Source organism: Opisthocomus hoazin, chromosome 8 (genome assembly GCF_030867145.1).
Source record: "Opisthocomus hoazin isolate bOpiHoa1 chromosome 8, bOpiHoa1.hap1, whole genome shotgun sequence".
In the NCBI taxonomy this organism is placed as follows: Eukaryota; Metazoa; Chordata; class Aves; order Opisthocomiformes; family Opisthocomidae; genus Opisthocomus; species Opisthocomus hoazin.
In genome coordinates this window covers 15,777,033-15,804,141 of record NC_134421.1, presented here as the reverse complement: position 1 = coordinate 15,804,141, position 27,109 = coordinate 15,777,033, and the positions used below count along the sequence as shown (strand labels likewise).

The window sequence follows — 27,109 nt, the reverse complement described above, 5'->3', positions numbered from 1 at the left end:
GTCATGCGGGCCACCAGCAATGCAGACAGGCAGAAAGGAGGCAAGTTAGTCATGGAGCAGGACGGGCCATGCCAAGGTCCGCTTCTCGGGCTGGTAGAGATGTGGCCAAAATCTCTCCTTGTCTCACCAGAGCTGGTTGCCATTACAGGCAATTCTGCACTGTCACCATGCAGCACTTTCAAGCCTCCCCGTGCAGCTGTGAAGCAATGCCGTGAAATGCTAGTGTGATAACTCACTGGCTGACCTTTTTCTCGTGAAACTGCAGTGACCAACTCAGTCTGGGCAAGGCAATGCAGTGGCAAAGCCTTCAGCACTGAACTTTGTCGTCCCCTGAGCTACCCCTCCATGTCCCCAGCCACGCTTGAGGGCTCCCTGGAGACCCTCTCCATGGGCAAGCTTGCTTGGGAGGACACACCCCACAGCCACCACAGGCTGGGGGTGATGGGCGAGCTCTGGAGAGGGGGTGTCTGCTGGAGTTCACGTCCACCATGAGGGCGGTGGGGTTGCGCTGGCGCCAGGGTTGCCTGGCCCATCCGTCCCGGCCTCAGCGGAGGGGAGGCGGTGGTGTTGATGGGCTGGGACATCCTCCCCCCGGGGACGAAGCAGTGGGTAACAAGGGACAAGCTTAGGAGCTGGTGGGAGCCCTTTGAGTATGGGGGTTGGGGTGAGCCCCTGCACAGGGCACAGGGGACATGGAGGTTGGGGTGAAGGGGAAGACGGTCCCGCTGCCCGAATGCCAGCCGGTAACGCTGGTTACCAGCCGAACTGCTCCTGCCCTGGCTTTGGTGCCACAGCCTCAGGCCGTGCTCCCTCGCTTGCTCTCCCTCGCATTCCTCCGGGAGCTGATCAGGGCTTGAATGACACCCCAGATGACTCTTTGCTATTAATTCCTGTGAACAGAAAGGGCTCCTTGTTCTCCCAGTCCTACTCTCTGGAGGAATTACAGGGGCCAAGGCAGCAGCCTGAAGCCTTCCCGACTTAACCCTTCCCCCGGCTCCCCAGGAGCCTCCCTGCAACCAGAGGACTGGCAGAGGTGAAGATCACCCCGGAGCCACCTCGGCCACCACTGAATGAGCCCACTGGGGTCTCTCGGCACTGCTACAACCACAGATCCCATTGGGAAGGTCCCCTTTGCTGGTTGTCCTGCCCAATCTTGTACAATTCCCTTCTCTCCTCCCCAGGCATTTCTCCTCTGTCGTGCAGACCGAGAGCACCCAGCTCCCTCCGTTACATCGCACTGCATATGCCAGACTCCATCTGAGAAAAGGCAAAACCGGCCCCCTTCTCCCACAGCGCCCCACCCCTTCAGCGCTCGATTTTTGGGGTTTCCTTTTTGGAAGTGCACCTGGCCTCTGTGGCAGGAGACGAGGGGGTTAACAACCCAGGAGGATCCGTGCCACCCATCAAAGCAGGTAACAGACAGACATGCCTGCCCCATTCCTCTTTGATCTTCCCAGACCCAAGTAATGCAGGAAAATTGTCCTGTTTAGCCATTGCAAGTCCTCCCCATCACCCCAGGAGATGCCTGGGGTCTTTGTGATGCTCAGAGGCGATTCTCCCCTCTCCTTTCCATGAGATTTTCCCTGCACCTCCTCTCTGAAGAAGCTGGCACCGTAATCCACTGCTTTAGAGCAAAAAAGTGCCACTGAGGAAAGTCTCCTGCTCGGCCACATCAAGGCAGCTCACCAACGGCAGCAGCAGCATCGGTTCCTGCACCTGTGGCAGCCCCCCACCATGTCCTGGAGAGGGAATGGGCTTTCTCCTGCTCTAGAGCTGGGTGGGACACTGCAACCATGTCCCAGCTCCAGTCCCCAGAGAGCTTCCTGAGGTCTCCCCATCCCATCCCATCCCATCCCATCCCATCCCATCCCATCCCATCCCATCCCATCCCATCCCATCCCATCCCATGGTGATGGGAGCACAGGGCTACGCACCGATTGGCATCACCCAGCCTGTGTCTCCTGTGGGGAACAATAACCCCGGGAAAGAGCAACCACCATGATGTTTCTTTTGCAGGACATGGGGTCTGACAGAGAGAGACAAACAGCCTGGTCATACAGTAAACAACTCCAGGCATCGTGGGCCTTTTTCTTCCCCTGATACCTCATGACAAAAATTACTGCACACCCCCTGCAGCTAACTGTCCTGTAACCACACAGATGCGGTGTCGTGCTGCCAAAACCCAGGCAGGGCTGCAGGCAGCTCTCTGGTTTTCATGAGGGACTCACACCACATTTTTCCTCCTCAGGCTGCCTTGCGGACAGCCAGTTCACCGAGACTCCTGATGGTCGGCCGATGGCTGGAGGCAAAGAGGCATCTGGGAAGATCTAGGACCAATATTGGGAGCTTCAGCCAAAAACGGCGAGGGGTGATGAACACCAGAGCCAAGCAGTGGTTCATGTGCCCAGCTCCGTGCTGGGAGGACACCTACGGCACAAGGCAAATTGAAGGGCTCTTCGGAGATTGCGACTGCCACAGAATCGTGGAGGGTGACACAAACATGGGCTTTGGGGACCCTCTGCTTCTCCCGCTCATGGAAAGGCCTTGAAAATGACCCACATGCTGGGAGCCTGGGAGGGCAGTCATGTCATCAGACCGGGGAGGAATTTGGAAAGGCATGAGGAAGCGGTGGAGACAGGGCTGAGCCTGGGTGCTCCCGGAAAGGGTATGGCCTGGTCCTGATGCCTCTCAGGCTGCCATCAGTCATGTCCCATGATGTCTCACGAGTAAGACCAGCTGCAGACCCACAGATTTTCCAGGCATTATGGTGGCCTCTCCCTTTGCTCCTCCCCGCTTTTCCTTGGAGCATTGCACTCAGGCAATCTTCAAATAAAAAGAGTAACTGCTTGAAACCTTGCTATTTTTTCCAATTCTTTCATGACTTCCTCTATGTATGGTTCTGATGGTTACTGGGCCATCTCCTCACTAGCCTCCACTTGCCCCCAGGACTGAGTAACCAGTTTCTCAGCTATTCTATGTTCATGGTGATGAGGTATGATAGGGCCCCATGGTATCTCCACACCAAAGGGGACATGCAGGCCTCACTGAGGATGTTGGATATACTGTGTCTGGCTGGGGCAGCAGGAATTCTGGCATGGGTCAACTGCCCCTGTCATCCGCAATCTTCCCATGACTGCCTGGGTTGCCTGGTCCTCTCCCTTTCTCTTTCTTCTTCCTGGGCCACCATGGGACTGAGCAAATCCATTCAGATCTCCCCATGCCACAGCTTGCGGGGGGAGACATCCCCCCCTTTCCAGCAGAAGGGCTGCCCCCCTCCTCTTCCTCCTCAAGCTCTCCCCTCCAGCCACAGCAGGACCAGCAAGCCTCATGCCAGCGAAGAGGCAAATCCCATGGGGGAGCCAGGGAGGGTCAAAGGCTTGGCTTTGGAATGAGAAACCCGGCTCCTCTTTTCAGCAGGGAGAGAAGGGGAGAATTCTGCATCCCCCTCCCCAGCACGACGTTGGGATGGTCACCCCCTGTCCTTCTGCAGCGTCACGGGGGGACGCAGCCAGTGCAAACCCACGCCAGCCTGCCCGGCGTGGGTGAGGAGGCAGCAGGGCAAGATTCCCTCCCACCTCCAAATCCCAAACCTTGCTTCCCCCCGCCACCCCTCCTGCCCCTCATTGCCTCGCGTGCCCACCTCCACAGGAAGGGGATTTTGCAGAGAGGCAGTGGCGCCCGCTCGTCCATCCCAGTGGCCGTCCCCATCCCGGCCACGGCCGCCGCCTCAGCTCCTCCTAGCCTGGGTCTCCTCTCCCGTCTTCGGGTCTGGAGCAAGCTGGACGCTCTTAAAAAGCTTTTTGTGTGCGCGCGCGCGCGTGTGTGTGTGAGTGTGTGTTAATCACATGATTGTCGTTCACCTGTACCCCGAACAAAGACGGCGCACTGTTTAAGGCCCAAACAAGAAAGCCGGCAAGGGAAGGAGGGGGGGGTGTTGGGAAAACTGAAGGGGCCGTTGAGAGAGCGGGCGCGCGCTGGAGAAAATCCTTATCAAACTCCCAATTCATGGGTCTCCCTTTCCCTCGGCACACTGCGGGTATTGTTTGGCTGGGGGGTGTGCATGTGTGTGTGTATTTTTTCGAATGTCTGTGTCGTCCCCTCCTCGCTCCCTGGCTCTGACGCTGTTGTACTCTATGGAACAATTTCACAGGGAACCCCTCCCATTTTCCCAGGCAGTCCTGGGACAATACCAGTGCTGTGCCCCCGAGCTGGGCAGGGGACAAGAGCTGGCCCTGCCTCTCGTGCTGGGGATTCTGCGGCTTCTCTGCTGCAGACCGGCTCTCCCCTCTTACGCCACCCTTGCCATGGGTGCAGGGGATGGGTGTCATCTAGCAAAATCCCTCCCCAGCAACCTCAGTGGTCCCACCTTGGTGGTGGAGGTGTCCCAACAGTGTGGTCCCCTTGTTGAAGCCCTACTGAGCAGGTGCTCCTGCCTGCTCCTGCAACCTTGCTCGCCGAGCACCAAGGCCGGACCAGGGTGCCTTTCCCATCGTCCTTAAGAGTGGTGCAGACGCAGGGGCACCTGGCATGGTGGGACACTTCCCACCCACTTTTACCCATTGCCCTCCCGACGTGGCTTTATGGTGGAGAAGCAGCATCCTTCCATCTTTGCATACTGGCGACTGAGGCCCAAAGAAAGCATTTCACTGACATGTCACTTGGCAAAGTCAGGAACCACCTTCACTGGTAGATCCTTCATCTGCAAAGGACTGTCCCTTTTTATGGACCTGGAGCAGCTCATCCATGAAAATATATGCTGAAAAGAAGGGGTGGAAACCTGCTATTTGAGCATTTCCGCAGTGACCAGTCATTAAGAAGACTTGCATTTGGAAAGACCACTTCTGCAATGGTAGCTGCTGTGGCCAGTGGTAGATCTCGGAGAGTCCTTTTCTCTAAAAATGGCTCCTAGGGGACACTGGAGGAAGAGACATGCCACCCCAGTGATTCCTGAAACAGGGATGGTCTCTTCTCCTTCCCCTCCACCTGTCTTCTCACCCCGACTGAAGAGAAAGCATCACACCTCTTCCTGCTGCAGTAGAGGTACATTCTCTGCAGCTTGCCCTCCTGCATCTACCTCTTCATAGTACATGGACAGAAGGGACTTGGAAAAGGATGTACAGGCAGTCAGTGCTGTGAGAGGGGGCTGGAAACAGGGAAAAAGGTGCTACAGGGGAAGACAGTTCAGAAAAAGGAAGCGGGACCAAAGGAGACAAAAAGCAAGAACTGGAAAAAGGCAGAATGAAGGGAAACCCTTCCCTGCTGTTCAAATGTGAGGAGACACTGAGACTGCGGATTGCAGAGACTGTGTGGCCAGTACACGCTCCTTTGAGGATGTCCCTGTCTGCATCTGAGGCACCCATAGCTCTTCCAACAAGGCATGAAGGACCCATCTCCTGTCTGGCAGGTGGCGGCCGCCCCTGATGGGGATGGTGAGCAGTGGGACAAACACCAGTCCAGAGCCCTGTGGGTTACTGAAATCCCTTCTGGGTTTGATCCCTTTCTTGCCCCAGCTGGGAGTGGTGGGTCAGATGCTCTTCTGCTCACCCAGACCTGTGGGCATGCAGGAAGATGTGAGCCCCACCACCCACTGTCTTGCTGGGTTCAAGCACCACTTGTTCTCCCCACAGAGCCTGCCGAGGGGCTGCTGCATTTGGGGTACTAGCTGAGAAGGCTGTGAAGCTCCCCTCAGTGTCCTGTGGGGCTCCTTTGTCTCCTGATTGGGGATCTTCTCCACCAAAGTGCTAGAAGGACGCTCGGCCTTTCGCTCCCTACTGCTTGGTGCCCAGCGCCCTGTGACCCCACTCTGGAGGGAAACGAGAAATCGCCCCATTGCCTCTTTCCCATGGGGTCCACAGGAAGCAGCCACCTGAAGGGAGAGCAAATAAACACCCTTTTCTGGCCTTTTTTTGTGTCATTCTTCCTCCCTGACCCAGGTTCGAGGTTGCCTGCAGCCAGGGGAACAAGCAGGACACTGTTTCTCAGCAGTGGCTGTCTCCCTGCGGGACAGAAGACCAACCCTCCTCTCTCTCCAGTTCTCCCACACCTCACATTCAGGGTCCCTGCAGCTTGAGGCTGACCCTTGCTGCTTGGGGGAAGATGCCACGAGCTCTGCAGCATCATGGACTCTGTATCCAGTGGGCCACAGACAACTTTGTACAAAGCGACCTTGCCTTGTTGGCTTTTGCTGGTTATCCATCTGTCAGAGGGTGAGCTGCCAAACTGTGAGACCCTCTTCCTGCAACAACCACAAATCAGGTCTCTCTTGGTGAGAGAACTCATCCCATACTGCAAGAACTGAGGTTCACCAGTCACTGCTTTAGTGGAGGAAGCAGGGCCTCGATGCTGTTTTGCTAGGCTCTCCACTGGGTTTTCTCAGCATCCAAGAGAAAGGCACCCACATTCCTCTCTTTCAAAGGGAAAAAGGTATCACGTGAAGAAGAGTATCTGAGCCCATCTTTTTTCTGGCATAGGTAATGCTGACGAGAAGAAAGGTAGCAGATGACCCCTTGAGAGGTTTTTTTTTGAGGGATGCAAGTGGCACCTTTAAGCACCTCTGCCTGCTTGATGCCAATGGCATGCAGCTGTTCCCCCTGCACACCCTCCCCCCAATCTCTGCTCAGCAAAGACTTCTCACTGGGGTCTAGTGAGGTTTTCCCTGAAGTCACCCTATGGTTTCAGAGCTTTACTTACTCCAGACAACAGCAGACGTGCAGGGAAATGGCCCTATGCTGTCAGCCAGGTCTGCAAGGGCAGCAGCCAGCCCCACAAGTTTGCTCTGCAGGCTTTAGCTCAGGTCCTCAGCACCATTCTTGGGACTGGTTCCCTTGTGCTTCATGTGGTGCCAGCCAGTGGTTTTGCCGAGTCTTCCTAACACAGAGTTTCTGGAGGGTGAATATCTGCTACAGGAGTTGGAAATGTTCTTGAAATCCCTTGAAGCTGGCTCCCTGGGTCACATCCATTCATCTCTTTGTGTTTTCTGACTTCGCACTGACGCATCTTCAGGTTGGCTCTCCATCGAGGAGCTAGGGCAGGAGCTAGGATTATCTCATTGCTAACTCAGGAGGACCTGGGAGAATCATCAAATTTTTCATGGGTGACCTCTCATGGTTATAGGGTTGGTGTTGGTCTATACCAGCCCCAGTGACAAAGGAAACTGAAGAAGCCAACTACCAGAGGCATCTGGGAAGGAAAGCGAGTGAGAAAATAAAAGAAGTGATGGAGAACATCCTAACCCATCGAGTGCTGAGATCCTCTACGTGTCCCAGTGCACAAGCAGCAAGAATGAGGGTGAGTAAGTGTGAGAGAGTCCTTCTTGTCGGGAGACCTCTCTTTCCTCTGAAAGACCCCATGTTTGCCTTCAGGAGCAGTTCAGCATGTTGGTGGAAGCAGAGCCTGCTTGTCTTGGCAAGACCCCACAGAGAGGAACAGGTGAAAAGCCCATTCCTAGGGTGCAAAAGTCCTAGGAAGGTTCAAAGTGTTCTCCACTGTCGAGCAGCACAGTATTTTCCCTGGACCTGATGTCCTCCATCCATGGGATGCCCCTGACCTCCTGCATCCCCTTCCCTCCACCCCACAGACTCAGGTCTGAATGAGGATGCCCTTTTGACAGGGCCTTGACCCTGAGGTCCCGGACCAACTTGTTGCAGTGCAGCGGGGTCCCTGTGAGACTCTGTGACAGAGATCAGGGACTCCTTTGGCACTTGGGGGTCATCCAGACCCTGCAGAAGCAACTGTGCTAGCAGGGGAAAGGAGGGGGATCCCAGTCCTGGGGTGCACACCCATCTCCCCAAACCAGCCCAGACCCCTTCCAGCACCCCAAACCCCCGGTGATGAATCCTCCAGCACCATCTCTGGGGCCGAGAGCAGCCCAACGCCGGTGGCTCTTGTGAAGAACCCAGCACCGGGGGAAAGCGGGGAACGTGCTGGTGGACGAGGCGGGGTGGGGGGCTGCCTGCGTCCCCTCCCCGCCGTCCCCGACCGACCGTATTCTGGCTCTGAGGAGTGCTTGGCTCCACCTTCCGCCCTTCCCTCCCCCGGTGCTAAGCAGCAAAGCCAGCGAGAGACATCCAGCTGGGGTATTAGTAAAATCCAAGCCTCCCTCTAGGAATGGCACTCGCCTGAGAGCCTCCCCGTGCCGCGCGCCCCGACGCCGCTGGGGCCGGGACGGAGAGCAGGGGGAAGACGGGGACACAAACCACAGCCCTCGCAGGGTCTGCCCGGCACACCGGCCAGCAACGTAAGTTTTCCAACCTGAGCTCGTTCGCACGCGCGTGTCCGCACTCACTTGCGCTTTTTTCCTTCCCTACTTTCTTTGACTTTTTTGATTTCCCAAGCGAGGGTCCGTGTCGCCCTCTGAAAGAGGGGGGATAGCAGCCCCTGCTCCGTTTTGGCTCCTTCTCAGCCAAGCCAGAGGCGTGCTTTTCTATCACTTTTTTTTTTTCTTTCTTAATTTCTTTCTTCTCTTTTTTTTTTTAAACTTCTGGATCGGGGGGACAGAGAGGCCTTTATTTTTAGAGCGTTTCTTTCTCCAAGGGGGGAACTGCTGCACGGTGGCAGGGACTTTTAGAGGTGACTGCAGACAGAAGGAGAGAGGAGGAGTGTGTGGGGCAGGCAACCCGAAGCCTTGACTTGTCTTAAACTTGGTGTGTGCTTGTATCTGTGTGTGTGTGTGTATATATATATATGTATATGGGAATGTGAATATGTGTATGCACACATACACATAGACAGGTGTGTAATGTAGATGCACTTTAAGTCTTTGGTTTATGAACTGCAAGGGGAGGGTGAGGGATGTGGTGTCCCCGCAGAGGCACTTTCCCACAGCTGGGATTGGGGTCTCCGGGTACTGATCCGGGCCCCGGGCTGATTCCCTGCCCGACGGTGCTGCCGGCTCGATTTCCCCGATAGCCAGGATATAGGTCCCTTCTGGTTTATCGATACCGGTAAACCGGTATCCCCCTCCCATGCTTCTCCCTGCGCGACGCGCTGGCATTCCACCGCATGTCTTCGAAAGAAAGGGGCACTTCCCCACACCAGTTTTGTGGCCATCCTCACCATCCCGCTCCCCGTGGGGAGCTGTGCCCACGCTGGATGGTCCATATCTCTCACCTTTCAGGTCCCCAGCCCTCCTTATCCCTCTTGCCGCAGGCCCCTCCACACATGTTAGCTCCAGATGATTGCAGAGATAGGGAATGGTATCCCAATTAATCAGGGGCCCCGACCCATCCCCACCCTCTTCGATCACAGGTTTTGCAGTGTGCACAGCAATTGCCTTGCTTGCGATTTTATCGAGTGACCCATCTCATGGTCAGCTTTTCGGAGAGCTTGGAGTCCCTTTCAGATTTGGTAGTTGCTTCTCCTTTTCTCTTCCCCCCCCCCCCCCCTTTCTTTCCTTTGTTTTTGTCTTCCTCCCTCCCTTCCCCAGTGAGAAGAAGGACATCAAGAAGGAAGAGAGAGAGGGCTCGAGAGCAACGATGGCTGACGACCAAGACCTTTCGGAGGTGGAGATGAGCCCGGTGGGCTCTGAAGACCACCACTGCCTCTCTCCAGGACCCTCCATGGCATCAGACAACTCCCCACACCTTGCTGGCTCCGGGAACGGGGAGATGGGGAAGGTCAAGAAGGAACAGCAAGACTCAGAGGCGGACGACGATAAGTTCCCCGTGTGCATCCGTGAGGCAGTCAGCCAGGTGCTGAGCGGCTATGACTGGACCCTGGTACCCATGCCTGTTCGAGTCAATGGAAGTAACAAGAGCAAACCCCACGTCAAGCGGCCCATGAACGCCTTCATGGTCTGGGCACAGGCCGCCCGGAGGAAATTGGCTGACCAGTACCCGCATCTCCACAACGCCGAGCTCAGCAAGACCTTGGGGAAGCTCTGGAGGTAGGAGCGGGTGGTCGAAGGGTGAGCGTGAGGGCTGGGGTCCGGAGGGGTCCTGGAGAGGACTGTGTGGTCATGTGGAAGAATGGAGACTTAGTGGGATGGAAGGGGTTTCCCTTGAGGGGAGCCCCCTCGCAGGAGTCATGGTTGGTGACTGGGGCAAGAGTGATGGTTGGATGTAGTGAAGGCTTCTTCAGCAAATCTCACCTCCATCCCAGGCAGTAGCCCCTTCCATCTGTTTTCCTCTAGCTTCCCCTGTTGTTCCTGACCAGGACACTCTAGTCCTGGTCCTCTCCTCCCTGACTGCCAGGGGAGATCTTGTTTTCTTGGCTCACACTCTCTGTTGGGCAAAGTTGTGTGCTAGCGGGGCTGAGCCCCATCCAACTTAACTCACTGGTGGCTGCCTCTAGCCTGTTTGAACTCGGGTCCCAGTGCCAACAGGGGTTATTTTCCATGCAGTGCCACAGAGCAAGTGGGAAACCAAGTTACAGTTGAGGAGGAAGGTCAGGAGAAGGGAGCCAGGTGGTCAGAGCCCCACATCTGTCCTTCCCAGGATGGTCCCAGTTTTGGAAGGCCACAACAATGGTGGGGGTGAGAGATGGGAGAGGAGAGAGCCTGCTAGAAAGGGAAGCTGAGGCTTAGCGGGAAGGAAGAGAGGGACCTGCAACAGTCCCAGCCTTAGCAGGCTCTCTTGTGGCAGGCTGGCTCAAACTATCCTCATCTTCCTTTGCACCCAGAGAGACGCCCTCCCTTCTCGCCAGCACACACATGCTCTTCCCTCTGGCCCCACCAGTTTGTTGCGCCCATTTTCATTTTGGCTTTGTGCAGAGCCCTGGGTCCTTTCCGTACCCTCCGCAGCCTGCTCCTCCTTCCTCCGGAGGGCTGCCCGGCTTGATCTCTGCACACCCAGCCTGTGGGTGTGCAAAGAGCCGTCACGCCCGAGCCACGCATGTCAGGCTGCCTGCACCATTTCTTTCCCATCTGACGGTCTCTGCCAATAACCCCATCAACCTGCTACAAACGCTTTCTGCTGCAAGCCCCCAGTGCCATCCCCACCTTGCCTTGCACCGACCAATGCAAACCAAGGCTCATGGGAACGGGCCCTCTCGTTCCCTCTCCTGCCTTGACGGCATTTCATGGGAGGAAGTCTTCAGCCTTGGGTGGGCCAAGAGACATTTTTTCCAAGTAGGAGCAAAACACACCTCGTCCAGCAACCAATGCCCAGGTCTCCTCCTGGCTTCATAGCACCTTGCTTGTGAGGCAGAACCGAGACCTTGGGCATTAGCTTCTCCCTTTGCTACATCAGCCCCTTTACCCTGACCCAGCAGAGTTTAGTGTAACCCCAGACTAGGGATTTCTTTGGGAAGCTGAAGGCAGGGCATGATGGCGGACATTGCATCTGATGTGTTTTCCCTCCTTCCCGCTTTGTTTCCCGCTGCCTTCCATGGCAGTTGCTCCCGCCTCGGGCTCTGCTGCTGGCCTCTGGACCGTGAAGCTGTGCTGGAAGGGGGTGTGTGGGGTGGGGGGAACGCACCTTTTTTTGTTCCCAAAGTGTTATTTCGAGGTATTGTTCCTTCGCTGCAGAATATTGCCAGATTTTAGAGCAACGGCCTCCCTCTGGACATTGCATTTTCCTTGAAAACCTGGCAGCGATGTGAAACTCTCCATGGGTATGGCAGTCAGAGCGCAGGGGGACACAGCCCCCTGCCCATGGCCACATTCACGCACCCGACTGGCCCCCTGCACCCAGAATGTGGCTCCCGCTGCCGCCCGCACGAGACTCAGGGCAGGGGGACGCTACTGCCGGGCGATGGTCAAGGTCCTCAGCTGTCTTCTCAGGGCACCGTGCGGCCAGGGAGCGTGGGTCGGGTGGAGAAGCTTGCAGGATCAGGCCTGGGGTTGTTGCGTGCTGCTGGGTTTGCCGCCCGGCTGCTCTGCTTGAACACGTCTCCTCCCTGCCATTAGCGCAGGCTGCGGCACTGTGGGGACCATACGGCAGAGTAAGATGGAGTTAAGGGTGCAGTCAGTGTCTGGCCCGGGTAGGACCACAGGAATGTGCCTTTCTGTGAGGCAGGGGGGAAATATCAGCCCACAGAAGTCCAGGAGAAGTGTCCCAAAGGTTACCGGGATAGTAGCCCCGAGCCTCGCCTTCCAGCCACAGTGCGGTTGGGTCTTCCTCCACTGAGGTCCTCCTACCTTCGTCTACGCTGTCCCCAAGCTCCTACACGTCAGCACAACTGTGAGCAGCCAGGCTGAGCTCCGGACAGCATAGTCTCAAACATTTGATGAGGGTCCCTGCAAAGGGCCCTGGCTGTTCGTGTATCCCCACCCTGCCAAGGTGGCCACCCAAACCCCACCGTTTATATCGCTAGTCGCTTTGGAAAATGCGGGCGACATACTTCCACGCAGGCTGCTCTGAGCTAAAGGGCACCTTAGGCACAGAGATCCGAGCGCTGGCGAGCAAGGAGACTGCCTGCAGACCACCACTAAACCAAGCGTGCCCCCAGCAGTCAGAGCTGGATGGGGACAGCAGAGGCTGGGAAATCTTCTTGAAAGGCACCTAGCAGATTGAGCGATAACTCCAGTGCCATCCCACATGCTCCTCTGCAAAATCAGCTGCAACGCCCTGGGTTGGTTTTTTTTTTTAAGCCCAGTATTTGCTCTGGCTCTGTGCCACCGCCGTGTCCTCCACAGCCCCCGGCCCTCGGTGGGAAGGGCTGCAGGACATGCGCCCCTGGCTGCGGTAGCCACCTGGCCCCAAGTGCGGTCCCAGAGGGGTTATGGCCCCATCCACCTCCATCTGTACCCATTTGGGATGCACGAGGGGTGCAGCTGACGAACCGAACGTACTTAAAAAGAAGAAGCGGGGAGGAGTTCTGTGCTCAGCGGTCATGAAACCTTGTCTTGGCTGCTTTCCGTCCCCGGGGTGGGACCGGGAGCAGCTCTCAAATGGAGGCCGACTGCTGAAAATGTCGGCATGACTCTCAGCCAAAACGCCAGCCAGCACCAGCTCCAGGGCCAACAACCAGTGGGGCAAGGAAAGAAGGGGAGGAGGACTTGGTGGGAAGGGGCAAGGGAACCCAATGCAGAGATCTTTGCATGGGGGTGGCAGCACCCAGGGAATAGGGTCATGCCCACAAAATCTAGGGCCGTGGACGTGCAGGAGAGCCTGCCCGGCTGCTTTCTGCTCACAGCCAGCCCTCGCTTTGCATCAGCCCCACCGGGCGATGCCCGACCCTCTCACCGCACTGACTCATTGGCAGCTGAGCCCCGGCACAGGGTCCGGCCTCTGGCTGCCAAGCCGGCAGCGCGGTGCGATGCCAGGCGGCAGAAGGGGAGGCTGCAAGAGGCGGGAGGAAAGGTTTTAGCCCTTCTTTCTCCTCCTGGAGTGGGGCGTTGGGTGCTTGCCCCTCTCCCCGTGGTTTGAGGGTGAGCATTTGGAGCCGGGGCGGGTGGTGAGGGGTCGGTTAAGCTCCACGAAGGGCTTTGCTCTGTGATCCATAACTTCTCTGCCTGTGCGAGATTCCTTTGCATTATGGACTGGGGAGCGTGGGGCGCAGGAGGGGGAGGGCAGGAAGCAAGTGAAATCCAAATCCCCCCAAATCTCCTGGCCTTTGCCTGCCTGCACCAGTTTCACTTTGCTAAAGCCGATTTGAGCTCTGATCCCGGTGGGAGGGAGAAGGGAGCAGGCAGCCTTGGAAAGGCGTAGGCAAAGATGCGAGGAGTGGGCTTCCCGCTGTCCTGCTGATGGCACTGCCCGTGGGCTGCTGTCAAGGGGAGAGGAGGTGAGGCACCTGGGCACAGATGGTAGCTCGGACTCCTCCATAGCCTTGAGCGGCTCTGGTTCACGCCATCCACCAGACGCCCTGGGGAGGCTGAGCTGCAGTCACCACGGGAGGCTCTGCTCAGAGCTCACCGTGCGGTACGCCCCGCAGATCAAAGCTAGCCGTGCAGCCTACAGCCCTCTCACTCCGAGTGGTGCCCACATAGAAAGAGACCTTTCATTCCCAGCCACAGCATCTTATTAGCTTTGGCACCATCTGGGCTGGGAGTGCAGTGACCCTGGAGCCCGTCTGCCTTGTAGTGAAGTGTCCCAGGTTGCAAGGCTGCAGGGTTTGCTTCTATTCTCCATCTCCCGTGGATATGGGGCATTCTGCGAGGATGAAGGTTTCGCCAAGGCAAGGTTGCCTTCGTGTCCATGATGCCTATGAGGGTTGGCCGGGCTGTCCCTTCGGACCCCTTGGAGGGCTGTCTGGAATGGCGCAGGCTGAGGGATTAGAGCCCTCCGGGATGTGTGAGCATGGTGTATGGTGGCAGGAGGGAGACAGGAAAGCTGGTGTTGGATTCACGGTGGCTCAGTTGCTTTAATCTCCGGGATTAAGGCAGTGGAGGAATGTGGCGTGCAGCCGCAACCTGCTCAGGCTGCCTGGAGTGAACCCAGGTCAGCACCGTAACAGGCTCCAGCCCGTGCCACGCACCTTCTGGCTGCCGGCTGGGGGGATGTGCAAGGAGCAGCGAGAAAGGGGGTGCTTAGAAACCTACCCATTACTTGCTGGTGACCCCCTTGATCCCCCACCAGATTTCTCTGTGTGTTACTTGAGCCATGCCTCCTCTTCATCTTCAGTTTTTCAGGCCAGTTCAGGCCTTTGTATCTTCCTCAGTGTCTATGGTTCAACAGAATTGATCACATTTTAGTGCCAAGATCTTCACAGGTACCAAGGTGCTGGCACAGCCCCGTGCCCAGGCAGTTCTTTTGTTTGGGGGGGAAAAGGCGTGGATGTCTCATAAATGGAATATTTTTTGCTGTTTGTCAGCCCTGCCTTTTCTAACGGCTGTTGGAGTTGCAAGTCACGGGAAGACTGCTCCCTTCTGAGAGCACGGGTTCCTGGTTGGAAGCAAGATGACCTTGAGTCACGAGAATATTTGAGGGGACAAAACATAAAATGAAACTGAAGCGCTTCCAACCAAGATGCTGCTGAAGGCTTGAGCAATGAGGTTGATCTCATCTTCAAGCGCTCGGAGCCATCCTGTCCGCACATTTCACTGTTTCCTCGGAGAGCCTATCTTAACTAGAGCAGCCCATGATCTGGCGGGAATACAGAGCAGGAGCTTACACTTCTGCAGCGCCTTTCATCCAGAGACCAAAGCTCATCTGCTTCTACAAGGCTAGCAACATAGCAGCTAAATTTTTTACAGCTGCCCAGCTAAGTTCAAGAAGGGCTGGTCTTTTGTGCTTCAGCCTTTTGCATTATCCATGTCTAAGGTGAGGAGGAGCTCCAGGAATAGCAGAATACACTGTTTCCCGCCTGCTTTGAAATTTTCTTTAATTCCCTTCTAGGACATTGCAAGATGCTTAAAGGCCCAGCAAGCTCCACGCAGCAACACGGCTACTGTGCAGCCAATACCAATTGCTGCCATTTGTGCTCAGTAGGGCCTCAAACTCGGAGCAGAGCCTGTGGAAGGGTGGGAGATTAAACTGGAATAAATACAGACTGGGGAAGAGCAAGAGACATGCAGGAGGCAGCACTACAGGTAGCAAGGGTGTGCCACGCTGCCTCAGTCCAAAGGATGATCCCGACTGTCCTTAATTTGCCCAAAGTCTTTGAAAGCAGCTTGTCCAGCCTTATTTTACATGGCTACAAAAGGCTGCACCTGGTCTTTGGGCAATGTAAGAGAGGGTGCTGAGCTTATTGAGGTGAGAAGCATCACGCAGCTGGGGAAGGGGGACCCAGCGCTGGCACAAACCAGTTTCAGGGCTTAATAATTAACGAGAAGGAAAACATTGCTGTCTCCACTGAAACACTTCCAAGATCTCCCTGTTGTTCTGGGAGACACCCTCAATGGGGCAACACCCCAACAACTGGATTTGCTGTGTCCCACGATGCTGTGCATAGGTGGGTTTTTTTCTGATGTCCCTTCCCCTCTCCTTCTCCTCTTCTCTTCCGTGCCACCTTGGCCTCTGCAGGCTGTTGAATGAGAGCGACAAGCGGCCCTTTATCGAAGAGGCGGAGCGGCTGAGGATGCAGCACAAGAAGGACCATCCCGACTACAAGTACCAGCCCCGCCGGCGGAAAAATGGCAAGGCCATGCAGGGCGAGGGCGAAGGCCAGGTGGAGGGGGAGGCTGGGGGGGCTGCCGCCATCCAGGCCCACTACAAGAATGCCCACCTGGATCACAGGCATCCCGGCGAAGGGTCGCCCATGTCCGATGGACATCCAGAACACTCCTCAGGTGAGTCCCAGGTCTCCATGAACATACTGACAGGTTACAGCCAACTTGAAGGCTCAAAAAAGACAAGACATCACGGTGAAAGCCTTAGCAATGTAGCTCACACCTTGCTCATGACCCAACAAACTCTGCTGGAGCCAACAGCATGGGGACGTGCCCAAGTTTCACGGGCACCTGCATTCCTCTGGTCAGGCAAGGTGTTGCTGCACCTGCTCTTTTTTTCCACAAGATGATATAAAAAGGTTTGGTTTTGCCTGGCTATTTCTCTCTCCCTGCCTCCGCTGAAGTCTCCAGCTGGATGGTTGCTGGCATTCTGGGAGGACTGGAGCTGGGCTGTGTATAAAGCCAGGCATAAAGCAGTAACTCACCTCTTCTCTCTCTTTCCTCCTCAAAATGTTTTTCATGTTGCAGGTCAGAGCCATGGGCCCCCCACACCTCCTACCACCCCTAAGACTGAGCTGCAGGCAGGCAAAGCCGACTCCAAACGAGAAGGGCGTTCCCTGGGGGAAGGGGGGAAGCCACACATCGATTTTGGCAATGTGGACATCGGGGAGATCAGCCATGAAGTAATGTCCAACATGGAGACCTTTGATGTCAATGAGTTCGACCAATACCTGCCGCCCAACGGACACGCCGGCCACCCAGGCCATGTCGGGGGCTACGCGGCAGCGGCGGCCGCTGGCTACGGCCTCGGGAGCGCCCTGGCTGCAGCCAGCGGACACTCTGCCTGGATCTCCAAGCAGCACGGAGTCTCCTTGTCCACTGCCACCTCATCCGTGGTGGACTCCAAGGCCCAGGTGAAAACGGAGGGGTCTGCCCCTGGAGGTCATTACACCGACCAGCCCTCCACCTCCCAGATAGCTTACACATCCCTGAGCCTGCCCCACTACGGTTCGGCCTTCCCCTCCATCTCTAGGCCACAGTTTGACTACCCGGACCACCAGCCCTCGGGACCCTACTACAGCCATTCCACCCAAGCCTCTGGTCTCTACTCTGCCTTCTCCTATATGGGACCTTCCCAACGTCCCCTTTACACTGCCATCTCTGACCCTGCACCCTCTGTGCCACAGTCCCATAGCCCCACACATTGGGAACAGCCCGTGTATACGACTCTCTCCAGACCATAGGGAATGGGGAACGGTGACCGAAGCAGCGACGGAAAGGCTCCGAAGAATCAGCACAGGCAGAAGAGCCTCCGAACTCCGAGGTCACTCAGTGCCATCCAGCCACCAGAACCCACTGAGTATACAGAAGTGCCTTTCTTGACCCCGGCTATCGCTGGCTCACCCGCCTAGAGGAAGGTTTTTCGTCCTTTCGCCCTTTACCAATTTCACGCAGGCCACGCGACTGGCTTGCGACACCTTATTGGCCTTCTAGATGAGGAGGATTCTAGACATGGAGTGACTGGTCCATGGTGGGTTTTGTTGTGCGCACCCTGGACTGTACGATGCGAGAGACTGTCCTTTCCTTCTCCTCCCCAGACTGCTCCAGGGAGTTAGAAAGTGTTTCCAACAGGCCACAATGGCCAACACTTTTGTCGCCTGTTGCGGGTGAAGGATGGTTGCTCGGCCTTGGTGAACATGTCATGGGAGCAGTGGCAGGGAGGATGGCCACCTTCCTTGTGCTCAGCATCGTGCAGCAGTCCTGCCTAAGATTCACACATGCATGAATCTTCAACCCCGTTGGAAGACCAGCCTACGCTTGCATCCCTGCTGATTTCCACAGCTGCCTCCTAGCTTTTCTCCCTGCCTCTTCTCTCCATCCTGCCTCTTTTTAATCCCACGCTCTTTCCTGCATGGAGATTTTAACAACGTATAGGACTCAGGAACCGCATTGTCGGTCCCAGTGTTACTCGTATCACAGCCTGTGTGTGCACACCTGTTCATGTATGGAGGTGCAGGAGAGGTGGGGAAGGACCAGTGAATCACTAAGGTGCTGCAGGTGAATCCTCCTTTCTTACAATTACTCTATATCATTCATTTATGTCTGGCATTTCTGACGTCCCAGTCTTTTCTAATCTCTTCAGTATCCCAAACAACCTCTGAGCAAACTCGGTCCTTGCTCTTCCATGTCTGACCGTGCCTGCCTGAAACGCAGAGGCACCAAGAAAGCTACTCAGCACTTGCCAACACCCCAAGTTGATTCCCATACTCTCTTTGAACGCCTACTCCAAACTCAGGCTCATGGGGTGTGCATCCCGTCCTCGTTTCGTCATCACGCCTTCCACTGAGTCAACACCTCCCTCCTGTCTACGCTGAGGACAGAAAGATACTCCTGCGGCTTTAAGCAAGGTAGTATACACACCCCATCGAGGATGAGTGTAAAGAAAAGAAGCCTATTCAGGTGCAAAGGAATTTGTTTTTCCCTTTGGGTTTCAAACTGGAAATGACCAGCTCTTGCAGTCAGATCAACCTCCTTTTTTTCAGCCCAACACCTGAGGACAGTCTGTTTACTTCTCCTTTGTCACCTCCAGGACCGGGGTGTTTTGTCATGCCAGGGAGTGAACTGGCACAGAAGTTGCTGCAGGAAAAGATGAATCCTGGCAATTGATCGCAGAGACATGTTGTGGGACCTTCCAATGGATATTCCAGTCTAGAAAGATAAAATACTTTGACCAAACGTGGACTGTGATCGGTGCCACTGTCTCCCTCTGCTGATATGACTGTCAGATGCCCTTCCTGCCTCCCATAGCTACGGATGACTTATCCTTGTGGTGTCTGTAAAGATCATGTAGAACGTCTGCTCCTTGTACGCGTGTAACCTCTTCCACCCGTCCTCTTATTTATGCAAGTAGCACCTTCCTCCCTCACCTCCCTCTCCCCAGTCTCTATGCTGTCCTAGCACCATTAACTCTGCATTAAACATATTGAATAATAAACTTAAAAGTTTCATTTTCACTTGTCTGGGTTTTTTGACCTCTTTGCTGCAAGTCTCTGCTTTTGCGCCAAGTAAGTGCGTCGTGGGTCACACCACCACCACACAGACCCTGCGTACCACCTTCCTCTGAAGAGGACACAGGCAGAACTCTGACTGGCTTACCAGACTCTTTCATGGAGATGAAACTCATCTTCTGGTCACACCCCAGCTCCAGTCATTTCTTTGGTGAGAAGTGTAGTAACGTTGATTTCTGTTCTTCAGCTAAGATTCAGCACGTGCAATTAAGAGTAGCACTGTTTCGCATGTGCTTCACCCAATAATTTCTTAGTGTGATCGTTAATGCTCTCCAGAATAGGAGCATAGGTTCATCCTGGTTCCTCATTAACAGGTGGCAGATGATGTACCTTCAAAAAAAAGCTTCCCCACATACTCAAACTTGTGTATTTTGGAAGCAACCATTAGTTTCTCTGCAGAAACTCAACCCCACAGCTTCTTGCCTTCCACAAGCAAGAACCTAAATACAACCACTCACACACAGAGAGTATATTCAAGAATAGATGAGTACACCCTCTTGTTGTAGAAAACATCCTGCGTGTAGTCAGCTCCTGGGAAGCTATCTGAAGATGGGCGGAAAGAAAACGTACAGCAGATACCGGTCTGCTTAAGAACATCTCTCAAGGCCAATGGTAGCAAGGTGGGATCCCAATTAACACAGAGACTCCACAACAATTACAAACTGATGCCAAAGGTTTCAGTGCTGACACATGTGATCGATCCTGTGAGTTTGTGTTCACTAAACACTTTATGGGTGAGTAGAGTAAGCAGGACGTCTAGGAACTGTGAAACACGTTCAAAGCTTTTTAAAACTCACAGCACTATTTGGACAAAGTCCTGTATAGGGCAAAGAGCGTCATCAGCAGAATGGCTTAATGGATCTAACCATGGTGACGCCAGCTAAAGAGGTCCGTGCGAAACAGGACTGTGGCCATTCACTGGAGAGGAGGAGAAATCTCTACCCCAAACTACAGGCTGTGAGAAGAGTCCAGAGGGGAACTACTGCACTGCTGAGCAGGTCAGGAGCATGTGTGGGGAAAAAAGGATGCCATGGTGGAGTTGGGGCTAGGAAAGCTGATCACAGGGGTGGGAGAGAGAAAGAAGATGGTGTGGACGAACAGAAGAGCGGGAAAAGTTCTTAACCACACACAAGTACCCTTCTCCAGCTCTCCAAAAAGCAAACTAAGAAAGCGAGTGGGCTCTGCCTCAACCATTCTCTGGTGGCAGGGGATGCCTCCTCTTACCTTAGAGGGTCCTCACAACTAAGACAGGACTGAGAATGCCGCTGGTAGCAGAGGGGTTAACCACCACTCCTGCAGCCTAGCGAGAGCTGGCCCGGCATCCTTCCCTATCCCTTTAATCGTATCTGATACAGATGCAAGGCTGCGGAGGGGAGGTGGGTAGGGAACAAAGAAGCTATTTAAGCAAAAAAAAAAAAAGGACAAGAAAACGACCCCCGCGCTCCATGGCGGACGCCAAAACGATTGCACAAAGGCACCATTTCAGGGCTGAAATTTCACCGCACCAACATGATTAAAGGATTCCATGGAGGGTGGGGGGAGAACGCTGAAGGCCACAGTGCTGCAAATTAACCTTTTCTTGGTAAGGATGGCCTGGACCAGGAAGCACTTGCGTTCCTCACAATCGACCCCCTTCCCACACCTGCAAGCGTCTCCACATTCCCTTTGACCTGTCATGTTGCCTAGGGACCCATTCAACTCCTGCATTATCGCCTCCAAAACCAGCCCTTCCCATGCACAACAACAGAGGAAGGATGGACTGGTGCTTTTACAGGGAGCAGTAAGAGAATGACATTCATGGCTGGTTATATGAGCTGAGTTCCCAGGCAGGTGGATAGAAACTCCCTTCGGGACACGGATACTCACGTGCAGACACCGACCACACGTACAGCACAGAGAATGGACGCTTATATATAAGCACAAGCTTTAACACAAACTAGTTGGAAATATTCTTCCTGGACCCGGGTAAAGAGAAAAATGAATGCAAAGCAGAAACCATAGCTGAGGTGCACCTTGCCCCTTCTTCTCTTTGAAAAAAGAAAACAAAAATTCTGAGAGTGCTTTTTACCAAGATAATTGAGGAAGACTCAGCATGTTCTACCCAAAAAGCTCAGATCTTCCTCACGCAGAGCAAGAACCTTGGAGCACACAGATCAAGAAATGAAAACTAAGTAGTGACTGGCTGGAAGCCCTTGCAGATTGTAATGCATCCACCCAACTCTTGACTTGAGCATGTAACCTCCCCACACGTGAGAGGCAAGAGTGCAGGTACCTGCAGGGGACAAACAACTGATCTTACATCACACTACAGATTAACAGAACTCTAGGACATAACTAACACTGTGCCACCATAAGAATCACCAGAGTATGTACAACCGAGACAGCTGGAGCACACCCAGACACCCTGCAGCATCAGTTCCGCTGCATGTCAGGGAACAGCCGTACGAGGAGCAAGCACCGCAACAACCTACAGCTGCCAAGCCAGTGGGACATGGGACAGCGAGCAGCGACCGCGCTTCCGGCTGGGGCAGTGCCACTGAAAGGGGATCCCCACTTTTGATAAGCAGCAGGAGCAGGGAAACAATAGGTGATTTGATGAGGGCTGCTCTACGATACTCCTGAGAAGCCCCACAGCCAGCCCCGGCCAGAGAGGAAATTGGGGGTTTCCACAGCAACCTGCTCAGGGCACAAAGGCCCAACTGTCTAGGGGGAAGCAGCAGAGGTGTCCCAGCACTCCCCTAGTAAGAAGGGGGGACAGCGGTGGAGAGCTGGGGTCTTTCTGAAGCCATAGTACCTGCAAGAGCTTTTCTGAACAGCAGGAGTTTAATTGGCTATCAGTCCTAAACCCAGGGAGGAGCAGTGCTGGAGGAGGAGGAAGTAGTTACTGAAAGCTTTAGCCCAGCTAAAAGATAGGGCCTTCCCAGGTGAAAAAAAGCAGCCAGAAAAGCATGGCACTTGGCTCCCTAATCTTACTAATACAGCCCCTGACACAGAAAGGAAGAATAATGACCAAGCTGGTAGAGACAATTAAGAAAGTCTTCTCTTGGGCATGTAGGACTGAGATGAAAGAAAAGGTGGGAGGAAAACAAAAACGCATTTTACTTAAAATGTGGAGGTTTATAATTTATTTACACAAATACAAGCAAAAATAGAAACATCTCTGGAGAAGCAAAGAATCAACACAATGGCTGGAGGCTGATCAGTCTGTGATAATTAACTCATCCACACCCCAGTCTTCATAGCTCCCGTCTGGTAGGTAACGACGGATGATTATGGGGATCTTGCGTGCTCTGAAGGGAGGACAGAGAAGCAAACAGAAACATCAGAGCCTTCACTATACCACTTCAGCAGGCAATGGGAACCGAGGTGCTCAGCGGCTTCAATAAGCTCATCGGGTTTAACACAGATCTGTGCAGCACCAGTGATCTGGTGTTATAAACGGAAGTCCCAACAACTTTCTCTTTTGCAGGTGCAGAGCACTGAGCACCCTTAGGTTCTAAACAACCAAGGATCTACAGAAGGTCAGCCCTCTGTGGCTACTGCAGGAACTGAGCCCTGTAATCTGAACCCACTATGAGACAACACCAAGCATCTAGCACAGATATAGGAAAAAGAAAATCAAGGTACTTGAAGAACAAATCCACTTTTTGTTTGATGAAAGATTTATCCCCACAAGACACTACAAAAAGTGGCAGAATTCTGAGAACCTTCATCACAAACCGGTAATTACAGCGTATTTTGCACCCTGATAGCACCAGTAACATTTTAAGAAGGATACGTGAAACATGCACTACTCAGGTACCAAAACCTGGTACAGGTGGGATGGAGTACAGCATCTGCTAACAGCACTTCCAATTAGAAAGCAAGAAAAATCTACTTCCATTAAGTTAAATTGTGTTCAGCATTAAGTCAGCAGAATGTGATCAGACAATCTGGAATCTAACCAGGGCATCAGGTTACAACCGTATCAGACTTGAAAAGTAATACAACTTCTTTAATGATCACATTCAGGGCTGGTTTTTTTCCAGTAGCAAAGTTGCTCCCTCATGCCAGAAATCATAGCTGAATTTTGGCACAGAAGAGGATGCCACTATACTTTATCACACCCTGACTTACTTTCTAGAGCTCACGCTCAGTGACCAGAAGCAACTCAGTCTGAGCTTGGAGATCTGACAGGAACATGAGCTAAGGAGCTTTTGGCAATGATAAAGGGAGCTGTAATAGATATAAAATCCTCAAGAGCAACTGCAATGCACTGAGAAACTGGGAGAGCAGAGGCACAACTCAGCTCAAGAACAGGGACTTAATCAGTAACGGAGTCCAGTTGCTCTGCTTGAAGGATACCTGCATGTGATCTAGGTCACCGACCACACAGGCAAACTGTGGGACAGGAGGGAGCTCCGCTGGGGAAAGGTGGGCTGGAAAGCAGTCATCCAAAAGCTGCCTCTGCTACAGCCAGAAAGGATTTATCTATCTTTCTGAAAGCAGGGGACATGCCTCCTTGAGGTGTGCAAGGATAGGGGAAAATAATCTTCTTAACATGGTCCCCACACCACCAGCCTGACCCTTCTTTTACTTTTTTCCCAGCACTTCATTTGAACAGAGGTCTGTTCAGATGGCTGCTTCAAACCAATTCCATTCAGGGAATTAAACTGATTCCAGGAAGATGAGGACTTTGACTTCTCTTCGTAGAATCACAGAATGGTCGGGGTTGGAAGGGACCTCTGTGGGTCATCTAGTCCAACCCCCCTGCCAAAGCAGGGTCACCCAGAGCAGGCCGCACAGGACCATGTCCAGGCAGGTCTTGAATATCTCCAGAGAAGGAGACTCCACAACCTCCCTGGGCAGCCTGTTCCAGGGCTCCGTCAGCCTCAGAGGGAAGAAGTTCTTCCTCATGTCCAGATGGAACTTCCTATGCTTCAGTTTGTGCCCATTGCCCCTTGTCCTGTCACTGGGCACTACTGAAAAGAGTTTGGCCCCATCCTCCTGACACCCACCCTTGAGATATTTGTAAGCATAAAAATAGAAATAAAATAGAAATAAAGAACACTTGGACTCTGCAGTCAAAGAGGTCAGAGCACTCCCAATCATCAGTACTTTGCACAAGCAACTAGGATGGGCAAGCGCAGCTGCAGAGAAGTCCCAGGGTGAAAAGGGGGAAGGCAACTGCACTGCCCACTGCTATCGAGGGAAGACAAGGCTGTCTTGGAATAAGCTGCTAAATGCTGGGACGAGGAGAGGACTGCTGGCTTTACGGAAATCAATACGCTCACCACCAAAGTCTGGGACTTACTTGAGTTCTTTCATGGCAATCAGCAAGGGGTCTGTCTCTCCTTCCAGCTCCACCATCACCGGGGCACACATCCTGGGACAGAACACCAACAGTCATTTGAGCGAACGCAGAGAGAGGGAAGAGGGACAGCCAAGCATGTGCCTACCTATGTCACCTGGACAACGGCCAGGACAGGAGGGAGGGACACCGCCTTGGCAAACCTGATTTGAGCTCTTAAGCACTTCAGGAAGAAAATGCCCCCAAATTCCCCCACAGACTGAGCTTTTACTTGAATGTTCTTCTTGCCCCAGCCCTAAGCCTCTGCTGGCCAGCTAGTGCTCAAGGGCTGGTCAGTTCCACACCCTTCTAGTCACCCTCTGGTGCGCTTCAATGTGAGAAAAACAGTGGTTCAAAAATTAATCCAACGAAGAGGGGTGGAAACACTGTAGAATGAGCATGCCTCCTACAACTCCAGCACATCTCTCACGTTCTGATTTGCTCACATCTCCCAGGCTTTGTCCAGGGGGAAGTGAGGGGCTGGATTTACGATGCACTCTGCCTCTAGGAAATAAAAAGAAAGCGTTTTGCAGAGCATCATAACAGCAGAGCAAACGTGGGTGACGGTGTCTGCCCATTAGACGGCGGCAGCAAAGAAAGCTCACGTTATGTGTGGATAAAGCCACTGGGGGCTGCTGCTGGCCCAGGTTCAGGGCGGAAGGCAGAGTGTGTACGCGAAGCAGAACCAGGCACCCGAGTGGTTTAGATTAAAGGCCTGGCACAGACCCATCTTGTCTCCCCATTTTTCTGGCCTTCCACCAGTTGAAAGAATGTTGCACAAAATAGCTCCACAGAGTAAAGACTGTGCAAAGAACAGCTTGGCAAACAGATGGTTCAGGAAAGATCTGATCACCATCTATGAGCTTCTAAACGATGTAGAGGAGAGGCATTATTTCGAGGGTGGACATAACCAAAACGAAACTCAGTGATGTGCTTTCAGACAAACCTTGCCGCAGCCTCATAATCTAGCTCATAAGGCACTTTTTCCAAAAGCACAAAACTTTTATATGTATTATTAAAACAAGTCTAGACAGGTAAATGGATGGAGAGCAGCCAGCCTAAAGAGCACTTAAAATAGTATTTAAATGGTATTACTGATTATAAATGAGGCCCCACTATTCCAAGCACTTTCAAAAACTTACAACTTGTCACAATGCAACTGCACTTGAAACATATTCAGGCTGGTTACTCCATTCCCAATTCCTGCAGCCCTGTGGTATCACCCGAAGACATTCTGGAGCATCCCTCGCTCCACCACTGGCTTTTACAAACCATTTCTGAGCTTTCCTGCCCACAACACCTCCCTTATGAAAGGCAGCAACCAGCATCAGCTCGTCGCATTCCCAACTCATTTTGCCTGCGACCCAGGAAGGTTCACTGCAGCTGCTGAACACCCCCCTCTCTAGGCACAAGCACCGCAGCCTCACCCAGGGAGAGATACACAGACCTCATGTGCAGCTCAGGGCTCCATGGTCCTGCGCTTCAGGGTTGACCCAGATGGTGATCCACAAGCTCAGCGGTCACGTAAGGGGTGACAGGAGACCCACAGAATTACAGAACGGTAGGGGTTGGAAGAGACCTCTGTCATCTGGTCCAACCCCCCTGCCGAAGCAGGGTCACCTACAGCAGGCTGCACAGGACCATGTCCAGGCAGGTATTGAATATCTCCAGAGAAGGAGACTCCACAACCTCCCTGGGCAGCCTGTTCCAGGGCTCCGTCAGCCTCAGAGGGAAGAAGTTCTTCCTCATGTCCAGACGGAACTTCCTCTGCTTCAGTTTGTGCCCATTGCCCCTTGTCCTGTCGCTGGGCACCACTGAAAAGAGTTTGGCCCCATCCTCCTGACACCCACCCTTGAGATGTTTATAAGCATATATTAGGTCCCCTCGCAGCCTTCTCTTCTTCAGGCTGAACAAGCCCAGCTCCCTCAGCCTCTCCTCGTAAGAGAGATGCTCCAGTCCCCTCACCATCCTCATAGCCCTCCGCTGGACTCTCTCCAGTAGGTCCTCATCTTTCTTGAAGTGGGGAGCCCAGAACTCCCAGATGGGAGTTTTGAGGGAAGGAGGACAGCAGCTTTCACTGGGAAGGGAGGAGAAACTCCAGCGACACCCGGGACAGGGAGGGGGGGTGGTGAAGTACTCACGCTATCTGGAGGGCACGAGTGCCCAGCACTCTGGCTCGCTCGTATTTGGTCATGTAGGGGGTAGTGATCCGCTTCTGGTTCGCCTGCTGCCGCTCTCCCGAGGGGAGGATTTCCACGTTCTCCTGTCCCTCCTGGGGAAGCCAGACCACCGCTGCAGCTCCCCCGCGCCCAACACCACGGCCCCACGGGGCTGCGAGAGCCCCCCCAGAGGCCTCCCCGGCCCCAGCGACGGCCTAGCCGGGCCGCGGGTCTGAGCTGCGGCACCGGCAGGGCCTACCCGGGCCGGCCGGCGAGTCACCCACCTCCTCCGCGTTCTCCAGGTCCTCCAGGCCCTCATCCTCCTCCACATCGTCGAAGTCGTCCCCGTCAAAGCTGCGGGAGGGACACACACGCACGCACGTCGAGCACCGCGGGGTGCTCCCCCCGACCTCCCATGCCTCCCCTCCCCCGGCCCAACCCCGTTCTCACTTGTCCTCGTTGTCCGACATGTTGCCTGCCCGCCACCTCCGCTCCCGCCGGAAGTACCCACCACTTCCGGATGTCCGCCGTGACGCCACCGGAAGTGCTCCGGCGGCGCCGT

At 54.2% G+C, this 27,109-nt stretch overlaps 2 protein-coding genes across 2 annotated transcripts; one reads left to right on the top strand and one right to left on the bottom strand.

Moving 5' to 3' along the window:
* The first annotated feature begins 8,099 nt into the window (after window positions 1–8,099).
* Window positions 8,100–18,961, top strand: SOX10 (SRY-box transcription factor 10). The gene is made up of 4 exons (XM_075427703.1): window positions 8,100–8,236; window positions 9,425–9,883; window positions 15,846–16,111; window positions 16,520–18,961. Exons 2-4 carry the CDS (start codon window positions 9,474–9,476, stop codon window positions 17,233–17,235), a joined length of 1,392 nt encoding a protein of 463 aa, XP_075283818.1. The 5' UTR covers window positions 8,100–8,236; window positions 9,425–9,473; the 3' UTR covers window positions 17,236–18,961.
* A 3,208-nt stretch (window positions 18,962–22,169) lies between these two features.
* Window positions 22,170–27,095, bottom strand: POLR2F (RNA polymerase II, I and III subunit F). The gene is made up of 5 exons (XM_075427707.1): window positions 26,998–27,095; window positions 26,832–26,901; window positions 26,530–26,660; window positions 24,353–24,424; window positions 22,170–22,349 (listed from the first exon to the last, which is right to left on the bottom strand). The coding sequence occupies exons 1-5, from the start codon at window positions 27,015–27,017 to the stop codon at window positions 22,259–22,261; spliced, it is 384 nt and encodes a 127-aa protein (XP_075283822.1). The 5' UTR covers window positions 27,018–27,095; the 3' UTR covers window positions 22,170–22,258.
* Window positions 27,096–27,109: the final 14 nt, after the last annotated feature.